The 11,864-nt window shown below is 32.9% G+C and overlaps 1 protein-coding gene across 2 annotated transcripts; it reads right to left on the reverse strand.

Moving 5' to 3' along the window:
- Nucleotides 1-1,556: 1,556 nt before the first annotated feature.
- On the reverse strand, nt 1,557-10,107 carry Tdc2 (Tyrosine decarboxylase 2). Of its 2 annotated transcripts, none has more exons than XM_081985435.1 (12): nt 9,954-10,107; nt 8,167-8,391; nt 7,971-8,113; nt 7,849-7,919; nt 7,560-7,796; nt 7,139-7,414; nt 6,812-7,075; nt 6,590-6,755; nt 5,298-5,368; nt 3,321-3,523; nt 2,700-2,783; nt 1,557-2,645 (listed from the first exon to the last, which is right to left on the reverse strand). In XM_081985435.1, the coding sequence occupies exons 2-12, from the start codon at nt 8,388-8,390 to the stop codon at nt 2,498-2,500; spliced, it is 1,887 nt and encodes a 628-aa protein (XP_081841561.1). In that variant the 5' UTR covers nt 8,391; nt 9,954-10,107; the 3' UTR covers nt 1,557-2,497. The 2 variants fall into 2 exon arrangements, with proteins under 2 accessions (XP_081841561.1, XP_081841562.1); XM_081985436.1 differs by lacking the exon at nt 9,954-10,107 and adding an exon at nt 9,598-9,656.
- Between the last annotated feature and the right edge of the window lie 1,757 nt (nt 10,108-11,864).

Consider the following 11,864-nt stretch of genomic DNA (forward strand, 5'->3'; position numbering starts at 1 on the left):
GCCTTAATTCGAGATCTCAGAAAAGTAAGTTAGGAACATGTAAACTGTTTGCCTGCTACAGCCTTCCAAATATTAAAAATGTCATATCTCGAAAACGACGAAAAATAGAGATAAACTTTTTTTGTCGTAAGCCTCTATGATGGATAATTTCCGAAATACAGCTTAGTACCTCGCATTTTTAGTTTAGCCACCCAGTATAAACCAATGGCTTGAATTAAAGTTTTTACTGTTTTACTGACAACTGAAATGAAACTGATACGTCTTAGATTGCTTTAAGTAGTAGGAAATGTATTGTATTTAAACAAAACGACCGTTTTGCTTCCATTTGCATTACACTTACTAAAATTAGAATTCTTTGGCATTTGAAAAGTACAACACATTGTTTAAAAATAAGCCGATATACGAGTACATAAGTCTATTTTTATGTACTTTAACTCAAAGTAAAAAGTCAAAATAAACTTAACTGTGGCTTTATTAAAATGCTTCTGATTCCTATCTTTGCCAGTCATTAATAATAATCTCAACAGGATATAGATCCGGCAGGTGGTCATGACATTGGACCGAGTCCAATGTGCTCTCCTGTATAATACGTTTGTCATTGCGTAAAATGCTATTTCGAAGACAATCGCAATGTTTCGTCATTGTGACACGCCCGATTTCTCGACGGAAATTACAAAGTTTTGACATTGCGGATTTAAATCAAATTCTACGAAATCAATTTCTTCCTCTGACAGATTTATTATTATAAATCATTGTATCTGACTTAATCAATTCCCTAATGGAAAAAGAAACTAAACTCTTTCTGTTTTACTGCCTGAACGGAAATGAATGAATGAAATTAATTTTGAATTTGAATGAAATTTTTCTACAGGAAATCGAACATTGTCGATGTACAAAAAAACTTGCGTCACATGGTCTTTTAAAGAGCGGTACTAATGTGTATGGGCGTTTCACTATTTAGCACAGATAATGCAAATGGTATGTCTGTAAGCATGCCAAATCGGATAGATTTACCTTTGCCATTAGTAATATTTAATCACGTATTTAGTACAAACAGTCTTCCTACGGTACGACTGATTTATTATGTATCGCTGAAATTATTTATGTTACGATTTTGATAAACTTATGTCTGCTTCTGTAGAAACAAGTAAAAATAATAAAGTTCAACACCACAAGTTTAATTGGTTGAATGTTCACGTGACTATAATGTTTTTTGACCAATGGATGGACTTTTTATGTTCTCTTGCAACTTTATTTATTTTTCTTGTATAATGCTCGCGCTACATTTACACTAATTTTGATATATTCCACCGTAACACAACCTTTGTAAAACGATGGATATAATAAATGACAACTAAAAATAATCTCGGTTACAATACCACAATTTTTCTATAGATAATAAAATTACAGAGATGTACAACATAGGAATAATATTTTCAACAGTTATTTACGTAAACGCTGATTGATTTTCATTTGCTTAACACCTACACGAAATTTGCAGGGAGTTAATGAAACCAGATAGTGAATGTCAAGTAGTTCAGTGAAGAAAAAAAACGTTGCCCATTACTGTATATTTGTTTTTCAATTAGGATGTATTTTGCGTTGTTGTATTTATTGCCTAACAATAATAATAATTATTTCCATGTAAAAGTATGAGATGGTTAGTTTTTTCAATTAACAAATCAAATAGTGTATAATTATATAGCAGGACATGGAAAAATTAATGGAAAAGTAGAGTAATAGCTGGTATATTGCCATACTATATAGCAGGACACCAATGCACTACTTTTGCCAATAGAAAACGTCCTGGCTTCATACATAAACTATACTATACATATATTTGTCCACGACCAACCAATAATGCACTAATATTCAGCGTGTTGACAGTTAAATGAGGATTATATAACGTCAGAGTGATTAATAAGGGAGAATAACGATCATTATTCCCTCTCGACCTAAGGACGGTCGTCCACCAAGGATGCAATGATGTCTTTGCAATTACTGATAATTTGCAATACTATGTTGTTCACAAAAACCACCGCAGTAACACATTTGAAACATTCTGGTGCGAACCCTGGCGTTTTGTCACATGACACCATGTTGGTAGGTAAATAAATTGTTCACGTGATCCATTTTGGTACTTTAAAAGAAATATTAATTTTTCTGCTGTAATTCTTGTTAATAATAAGTTTGGATACTGATACGGAATCAGGTTGCACCCCACCAGAAATAGTATAATCAGAACATTATTAAATCAACTAGCATGGAAAAGAAACAGAACCTACATACATAAAAGAGTATCAACTTTTAATTTGCCTTCGGGATTGGCGATAGTGGTCGTGAACAAAGTATAGTATTATCCTCGATTTTTATGACCATTAATCCCACGGGAGATTTGCGTAAACATCCCCCTTGAGGATAAAAAAAACCCGTTGAATAATATACTATTATATAAGCTAACACTCACTAGTAAGCTATGATATTTTTTGAGGGCTTATTAAGATATAAGAGATGATTTTCTTGATGAAGCTGGTGATCGTTTCGGTGATTTGTTATCTCCTTCGGGAGAGGGCGATTGTCTCGGTGATGCCATTCCACTTTTTCCTGAAGCTTTCAATCGGACTTTTGTATCCAAATGCCGGAACCTATAACACATACACGGTGTCCCGAAGTCGTGTTATTCAAAAAGTATTTATTACCGAATTGGGACATTGCTGGCTGAACCTTCCTCGGTAATTCCTTGGAATAAGAACGCCAGAGGCCAACTTATCCAAGATGCGCCCCTGCAATTAAGAAATCATAAAATTGACTTTCCTATTTAATTACAAAAACGATTAGAGTTGAGTTATTCCAGAAAACTGCAGTAATTAAAGAATCTTGAAATTAAGGAGTGATAGCTTGTATAGAAATAGTCCGTTTTAGTACAAGCAGGTGTTTTTAATAGTTCACAAATTTGATACTATTGATCAAGATAGTTGTGTGCAACATCTGGTGACATCTGTACTCAACTCTATGAGTTAGAAAGTACAGATGGCGTTCCAAAATCTAGGAACAAAAAAAAAAAAAAAAAAAAACGAAATAAATAAATAATAAATAATAAATAATAAATTGATAATAAATATATCAATAATAAACTATTGATCAAGTTTCTAACTTAGTCATAAGTTTGCAAGCAAACACAAATAGTGCTGTCCTGTAAAACAGAAAACGGAAATTGCACGGAGAAATCATACGAAGAAGACATTTGCGGTACATTCATTATGTAAATTAAAACAAGTGTGGTATTTTTAGGTTTGGGATGACTAATATGTACCACTCACGTGGGTGGTTCCACCGTGATGTTATTGTCTGGCGATTCTGCGCTTGTTTGAGTCAAATGCCTTCTAGTCGATGGCAAAGCTTTGGCAATCGATGGGTTGTAAATCTTTGGATCACTAACCATACGCACGAAGAAACTTCTTTTTTGGGCCAGCGTTTCTTTCTTCTTTCGTTCTAACAGATCATACACTTCATCGTGGAGTTCCTAAAATATTATATCTTTCAATTTCAATAAAATTGTAGGAAATATATGTAATTCAAGGCAATGATAACGGATACTATAATAGGAAAAGTTTCTGTTAAATCCGAATATGAACATATTCGCTAGGTAATGACGTAACTATTAAAAAGGGAAGTATAATTTAAAATAGCCAACCCACGCCTATAAGACATTGATACTGACCTTAATTCTGTATTTACAATTTTAGTAATTCGTGGTTCAATACAGCAAATTTTATACTAGGTCGAGGATGCTACATATTTAGTAAAGTTACGTAGGTATACGAATTAACCGTAGGTTGTCAATTTAAGCTTGGTTTCCACTATATTAACGGTGTGGTGGCTACGATACAGTCATATCACAATAATTCTGTTATTCGGAAAAATGTCTAAAATTTTCAATTTAGGAAATACTACCGATCAATATTCATCAGTTATCCCGTGGTTGATCTAAATAAACTTTTACATCATATACGACCATGTTTATTTTGATAGTGTTAATAATCGTGACGACCATCTTGAAAATATACAGGGTGTTTATTAAGTACTTGTACAAACTTTAAGTGGTGAATCTTTGACCAATTTTCAGCAAGAAAGATCGTATAAACATAGGTCCAAAAACGCATTATTTCTAAGTCAGAACATCCTATAAGTAAAAATAATATCAGTCATGCCTAGTTGACAGAGGTAGTTGACATCTGCTAGCAGGCCAAAATAAAATAAAAGTTGAACTTGGCTCTAAGGAATTAGTGGTTGTGTTCTAAATTTGAGGTCCATATCTCGAAAACTGTAGGAATTATATAACAAAATTGGAGTAAACTTAACTTTCCAGTATTTCCGTTTGCAAACCTATGTTTATACGAACTTTCTTGTTAAAATTGGTCAAAAATGTAGCCCTTACAGTTTGTACAAGTACTTAATGAAACACCCTGTACATCGACATACACACTCAGTTGAAAAAGTGTGATTCGTTTACTGTGATTTAACTGATATTCTGAGAACAGACGGTGTCTTTTTTTAGGCATATATGAACTGAATATTTCAATGACAAACAAATATACGTTTTACAGTTTATTTTGTTTTGGGCCATTGCATGCAAAAGCCTTATGGCATACCGAACATACTAAAAATTCTTTCATGATTCATAAGTTTTAGCGAGAACAGCGCTAACGGCTTACTCACATACATATCAGTCTTGATCTACCGCCGATAAAAATTCGCAGATGTTTTAATATAAATTAGACTGTGACAGATATCTTCGATTAATCAACCTGATCTAGACCATAAGCTATTTAGTTTTTCAGATGGCAGCGGATTTCGTGTGTTAAGACCACACAACCAGTTCTAGTTACTAATGACCATTCTTTTTTTGTAAACAATTATCAATTAACTCTATTAATGATCATTATCCAGTAATAAACCTGTAAGAAACAAGTATTTTCTTCATTTCAAAGAGAATTTTAATTGACGCCGAATTACTTTCAGTGATTTAAGTTTGTTTTTACGTATCTGTCATCCTTAATATTTGGTTTGCCACTGTTCAAAGTCCACTCTTTTTAAATATTTTGATTAAAAAACGCAAACATTAAGTTGTTAATATTATAGACACTACAACTGCCTGCTGACATTGTTAAGTCTAAATATTCGCTAGTGTGACATCATTCAAATGACGCCTATAAAACCGTCATGAATGCGAAAAAGTTAATATTTACGCCAGCCTACGGGAAATTAAAATTTCTTTATTAAATGTTATGGCTTACCTGTTCTTTTTCAGCCGTCTGAACTTCCAACAAATCATCAGCGAATTCACAGATTACTTCCCAAGCATGATCTGAAAATAGTTATAGTCAATTTAGTTCAAATTTGCTTGAAATATATCGCTAAGAAATGAGAGACAGTAGCAAGCAAGAATAGTATCATAATACATTTTTTTAAATTACTAAATTAAGAAATTTTGTAAAAAATATTCGAAATTTTTGATATCTCAGCAGATTGCTCCAAAAGTCATCTTCAGAAGGTGTAAATTGTTTATTTCATGCAGGTAATGATCAAAAAGCTCTAATAAAAACAAAAACCTCAGGTCAATGTGGTTCAAATCTGCTTGAAAAAAGTCACTGTCCTAATGAGTTTTACCAAAAGAACTAAAAGTAGTATCAAGCAAAAATTGACCAAAATCTCGTAAAAAAAGCATGTTGTAATATCTAGCAAAGGTTCGCATATTTCAATTTGCAGATTTTTAAATTCTTATTTTGTTTCAACGCACCTGGGCCTTAATTCTTGAAATCAGGGGAATTTCAAGAGAAGTGTTGATAGAATGTGAGAGAAGAAACTGACAATGGCGGATTTCTGTTACATTCTTCAGACCTTTCCTTTGATAACTCACTTCCTTCGTTTCAAGAATACGCACCCTTAAAGATACTACATCATTTCTAAATGTAATTCAGAATCAAGGATAATTTAGGAATAGTTAATTGTAATTCAGAAAGAATGTCAAGTGTAATTCAGTTTAATTTTTAACCTAAATTGTGTTATTTTTTTTAAATATTATTCATTGTATTTTAAAGAATATTGATTTATTAAGTGCCTTGGTGTTTCAGCTTTGGTAATTTTATCCACAAATAATGTATATTATGGAATTGCCTTTAAATGTTCTGAATTTCGTTTGATGGTTTTTGAATTACAGTTACCTATTCTGAATTAATTTCTGAACTACATTTCGAAATGGTGTAGAGTGTAGATAGTTTTTAAGAAAAGTATAAAAATTTGAAAATTACTCTATCTGTCATCTGTCAAACCATGGTACAGATAGAAACAAATTGTTTCTGCCATAAAGCTTTTGGTTAAATCTGAGCCTAAAAAAGGCAAATTTAAAAAAAATATAAAAAAAATCTCTTTTTGTATTAAAAAGGCCGTTTCCATTTAAAAGCTTCTAATTTTTGTATGAATAAAAAATAAATTAAAATGTAAACCAATTCTATTGGAAAAAATTAAAATTGTGACTCGTTTAAGATGAAACACCGCGTATATTAAGTTTATATATAAATACAATCACCTATGTCATCTTCAGTTGCGACATGGGAAACAACGCAAAAGCGAATAACATATTTTTCATTCACACTCGCTGGCACCATGTGTATCTTTCCAGATGCGTTTATGTTGCTGAGAAGTTTTTCATTCAGTTTGTCCGAACCTTTAAGACGAAAGCAAACGAGACCTAACTGAAAAACACAACGTTTTTCAATCAGTACGCTGACTTTACGCTTTTCTGTATTACCTTAACGTCATTACAAATTTGAAATCTCTTGTCTTTGAGCACGTGCGCTTCAAATCGCTTAGCTAGTCCAATATGCAATCTAATATATTTTTGTAAGCCCGAGATGCCATAACTTCGAAGAACAAACCATAACTTTAACGATCGGAATCTTCTACTTAACGGAACACCCCAGTGGCGATAATCTATGGTAGCATCGGAATAACCATGCTGCAGGTATAAAGGGTCAACTACCAAAGCAGAAGTCAGGCGAATTCTATCTCTAACCTAAAAAGAGCAACAGAGAATAGACTTTTGATTTTTCTTAAGAATATAGGAGAATATTCTTACCCACATAGTAGAACAATCAAAATTCGCCAATAACCATTTGTTAGGATTAGTGTTAAATGAATCAGCGTATTCGATACCATTTAGTAAAAATTTTAGTTCGGGGCAAATAAACGCATTTCCAGCGTAAGCTGCATCGACGTGAAGCCATACGCAAGGAAATTTTTGGCACACTTGTCCAATTTCGGGAAGATTGTCGAATGAACAGCACGATGTAGTGCCCAGAGTGGTTGATACAAAGAACGGTATTAGACCCATTGTTTCGTCTTCTTCCATTGCCTAAATATGCGATACTATAGTAATAAAATAGGTCATAACTATCCGGTATAGTTTATGTAAAAATATGCAGCCTTTAACTAAAAATTTCGACCCAGCAGACAAAAATTCTATTGTGAAAATGAATCATATAGATACAAATAGTTACCATTATTAAAGTTTTTCCTCTTAGAGATGATTTGTCGTCAGGCTCTAATATGCGTAACTTAACAAAACAAATCATAGCAGCTTTTTCAACGCAAGAATGAGCTTCCTTGGAACAATACGCCATAAGTTTTGTCAACAAAACTCCTTCCTCCACAAACGGATGTAACTGTTTGAGCCGTTTTAGAGCCTGGGCTCTTGCTGCTAACATTGACACTAAGACGCATTCGCTTGCAGAAGTCTGCACAAAAAGTATTTACACATTTTTTACAAAGTATGAGTGGCACCTTTACCTGAATAACTCCGCCACCTCTGCTTCCTTCTGTGAAAGCAAGAAATTGATCTGGAAGACCTATTGCTTTTCCTGAAATTTCAATTTCAATTGGTGAATGTTACACTTTTTTCGAGGGCATACCAAGCCAGTCCAATACTATGGTTTCCAATTCTGTACAAGCCGGACTTGCAGCCCAGGAAAATCCAATACAACCGATTGCATCAGATAACATGTCGCCCAGTATAGAAGGAAAGGAATTTCCGCTCGGAAAATACGCATGAAATCTAAAATACCTACTTTTTTAGTCGTGATTATCAAAAAATGTCCAATCAAAAACCTGGGATGCTGCCAGTGGGTTACCCCAGGCATTATTTTTGTTTCCACATCGGCCATTATACTATCCCAGTCCTCTGGTTCGATAGGGGCATTCTCAGGAAGTAACTTTCTCAAATAACCAGGTTCTATACTGGGCGTAACTCTACGTGTTTCAATATTCTGGATATAGTTGCAAATATATTCAATCATTTCTTTTCCTCGACTTTGAAACTCATTGCAGTCCATCCTATATAGAAATTATTTTAACACTTCTGGTACACAATTCAGTTTCCGAATAAATGATTTAATAAGTTGTTCCAAACTCGTGGAAACTGGTGAGCAAGTCAATAAGCCATATTGAAAGAGATCGTTCAATTCGAGTGTTTTGCCAATTTTCTTTGCACCTCATTCTCGTCTTCGTGAACAAAAAATTAATTAAAAAATATGGTTTGAATGGTGAGCAAAGATGAGTGGAACTAGTTAATGGCTCTTTGTTAATACACACATAAGTGAAATACCATTTTAGTATTTGTAATGATGAGCGTAAATTTACCGTGATTTATCAGTAAGATAAGCTAAAATTGGAACAGTAAAATTCAGTGTGACAGTACAATTTACCAATTTTACCAGTAAAATCCAATTTGACCAGTAAATTTTGGGTCTAATTGAAATTTGCTTGAAAGATATTATTTTCCTGTCATAGCTGTCATTAATTTGAAAAGTCTGTGAAACTTCCAGGGATGAATTTACTAGTTCTTTACGAACATTTTTGCTCCTTTTAAATATTTTTGTAACTTTCACCATTTTCGAATTACTTTGCAAAAACTGGTTTGATGCAACAAATTTTCAAATTAGTTAAAATTGTGGTTTGAAATTTGAACACTCTGTAACTCAGTTATTTTTTGAAGTTTAGGGTGGTTCAACCACTTAAAAGAACCATTTTGAGCTCCTCTTTATAGTAAAGTAGAGTAAAAAATTCTATCTTAAAAATTGCATACAGGGTGACAAAAATAGTGAACCACCATAATTTTCTGACCTGGTATACTGGAAGTAAAAACGGCCCTGCTAATTTACCGTGTTAGATTAAAGAGTTGATTAGGAACATTTTTGGTATCATACAATTTTTTTCTAGCTTTTACCGTTTTCGACTTATTCAGCAAAAACAATTCAGTTGAAAATGTGGGCTGAAATTTGAACACAGTTTAAAGAACAGTCGCCTGTAAAACCCACTTGAAGTAAGAAAATGATTGTTTTAAGCACATTTTTGGAATCCTCATTAAATTTCCTATCCGATGACTTGAAAAAACACTACAAATTTTTGTACAGTCAGGGAGAAAAACGTTGTCAAAATTTGAACTGCCAGTAACACAAAGTATTTGTAATTTACCGGTCAAATTTTCCCGTTTATTTACCCATCACTATAATAAACGTTGTATTAAATCAACAAACTTACCAAAAGTTGAATAAAGTAAGCCTAAACAAAAAGTACTTATCATCTATAAGTCGCCTACACATTTGTGCAACTACTTACTGGATGTAATTCTGTTAAGAAGCCTTGATAGAGAAAATTTGATTAACTCGATAGAGAGGTGTAGTAAAAATAACGTTATCTTACTTTCCTTAAGTAATTAGACCAGACAATGTGCATATTAATTTTTTTAAGCATTGTTAAGCAACGAAGCAATGCACAACATACAACAAAATAGAATTAGACATTTGGAGGTTTAAAATAAATTACATTTAGAACAAATTTTTTAACAACTTAACAACGAAGCAATAAAATTTAAAATATTATAAATATTCACTTACTTTTGACCGATGTCGTTTATCTCAAATCAGCAATTTGTTCAGCGGAATTTGCGTCACTTTCTCAGCAGTCTCGATGCTTATTGCGGAAGGAATTTCCAGTTACTGGATGGTTTTCTCAGCTTCCTTCCTGCGTCCATGGCGCATTTTCTTAAGATCTCTACGTTTATGCGATTGTTCATCAAATTTTCGCTTTTAAAGCATGGTTCCTTATAATTTTACCGAGTTTTAGGTATTTCTAGTTGCTCAATATAACGTGAATGCTATAAATATATCCATTTAACAGTACTTCCAAGACTTAATACATATTATGGTTTATACATGAATTGTCTTATCAACTCTACATGATCTGAAATGTGTTGATTCGGAGGTGAAATTTTCTTAAAATACAGCAGAAAATTCAATGTAAAGCCCCCTCTAGCTCTATAGTCTCTCAGTCGATTTTAATGGCTGAAAGAGCGACGGTTATAAAATAATTAACTCTCTTTAACGCCATCGTAAAATCTGCAGATTAACTTTTAAACGGTAGGGCTTTATTTAAAAATCCAAATACCAAGTTAAAGCTATAATAATAGGACAAACCAATAAAGTTTAATTAAAATAATTTATTTTGGGGCTGTAATAAATAACCTTCACTTGACCAAAAGGCTTTACGTTTTACCCGTAATTAGTTGAAACTTCGCTTTTGTTCTTTTGTCCAAAATACAACAAAGCCGGGCCTTCATTCATGTTTGCTGAAAATATCCATAACTGTCTAACATTTCCATCTATTGGAAAGTAAATTAAACATTTTTTAGTTGTATTTGTTGTTGTAATGAAAAAGTCTATTTACCGGCTCATTTCTTAACAAAATCCGTATTTTCGATCCGCATTGGCTTCGAGTAGAAAACTTCTTCAGCCCCTTTATAAAACTTCCTTCAAAATTTCATTTAGCCGGAGTCAAGAAATTGGTTGCATGCCGAAGCATTCGCTCCCTCATCTCGAATAGGCTACTGGGTCGACCTCAATATAATGCCTTCGACAGTCTATTAAGTGCTAAACTGAATATTTCTCTCCGTTATCATCCATCCCTTAATTCATTTTGCACCCACTGTACAGAACCGGATGTTTTCATATTTTCTTTCACTCTATTTCTTTTTCTACTTAATAATCCATAAATACACAATCATAAAAATATACAGCATCATTTTTGGCAATTTTTAACGAATTGTATCACCGAAAAGTCTCAGTCGAATTTAATGAATGAAAACGATTTTGAAAGACCGTTTCTTCTAGAATCAGGATCAAAATTCATTTTGCCTCAAAAATGATTTCTTCACCGATATACAGAGTAAAAAAGGATGAAAACACCCCGTAATACCTTTTGTAAACCAAAAATTGAAAACATGGTCCGAGATATCAATCAAGCTTCAAGTTGTACAAAATTTTTAAAAATACTTTTAAAAAAATCTAAAAAAACGAAACGTTTGGACTGAAAACTAAAACTATTAGACTATTTTCTTGAAGAGCATAAAAAAGTGCCTCCAGAAGGTGCCATTAATTTTCCAAAATAATTAATAAAAAAGTGTTAAAAACTAAAAATTTAACAAAAAATGTGAAGATTAGATCTAACTAAAGCGACTGATTTTCAATAACAAATTAACAGTTTTCCAAAAATAAAGTAAAAAACTAATTGATTGTGTGTGAATGGACGTTAAAACAGTAAAGTAAGCCAGCCAAAATAGTATATTTCATTACCAGTACAGAAATGAGGATTTTTTCGTGCGCGCGTGACAAATTCTGTGAGGCGCAGCCGAACACGGGAAGTCATGCAAGAACGGAAAATCCATTTCTGGACGAGTAATGAACGATATTTTTTATTATACTTAGGTTTAGGTTTTTTTATTATACCTGAAATCAACATAAACAAAAAAT

This window comes from Ips typographus, linkage group LG8 (assembly GCF_016097725.1).
Source record: "Ips typographus isolate SLU linkage group LG8, UJ_Ityp_2.0, whole genome shotgun sequence".
Classification (NCBI taxonomy): Eukaryota; Metazoa; Arthropoda; class Insecta; order Coleoptera; family Curculionidae; genus Ips; species Ips typographus.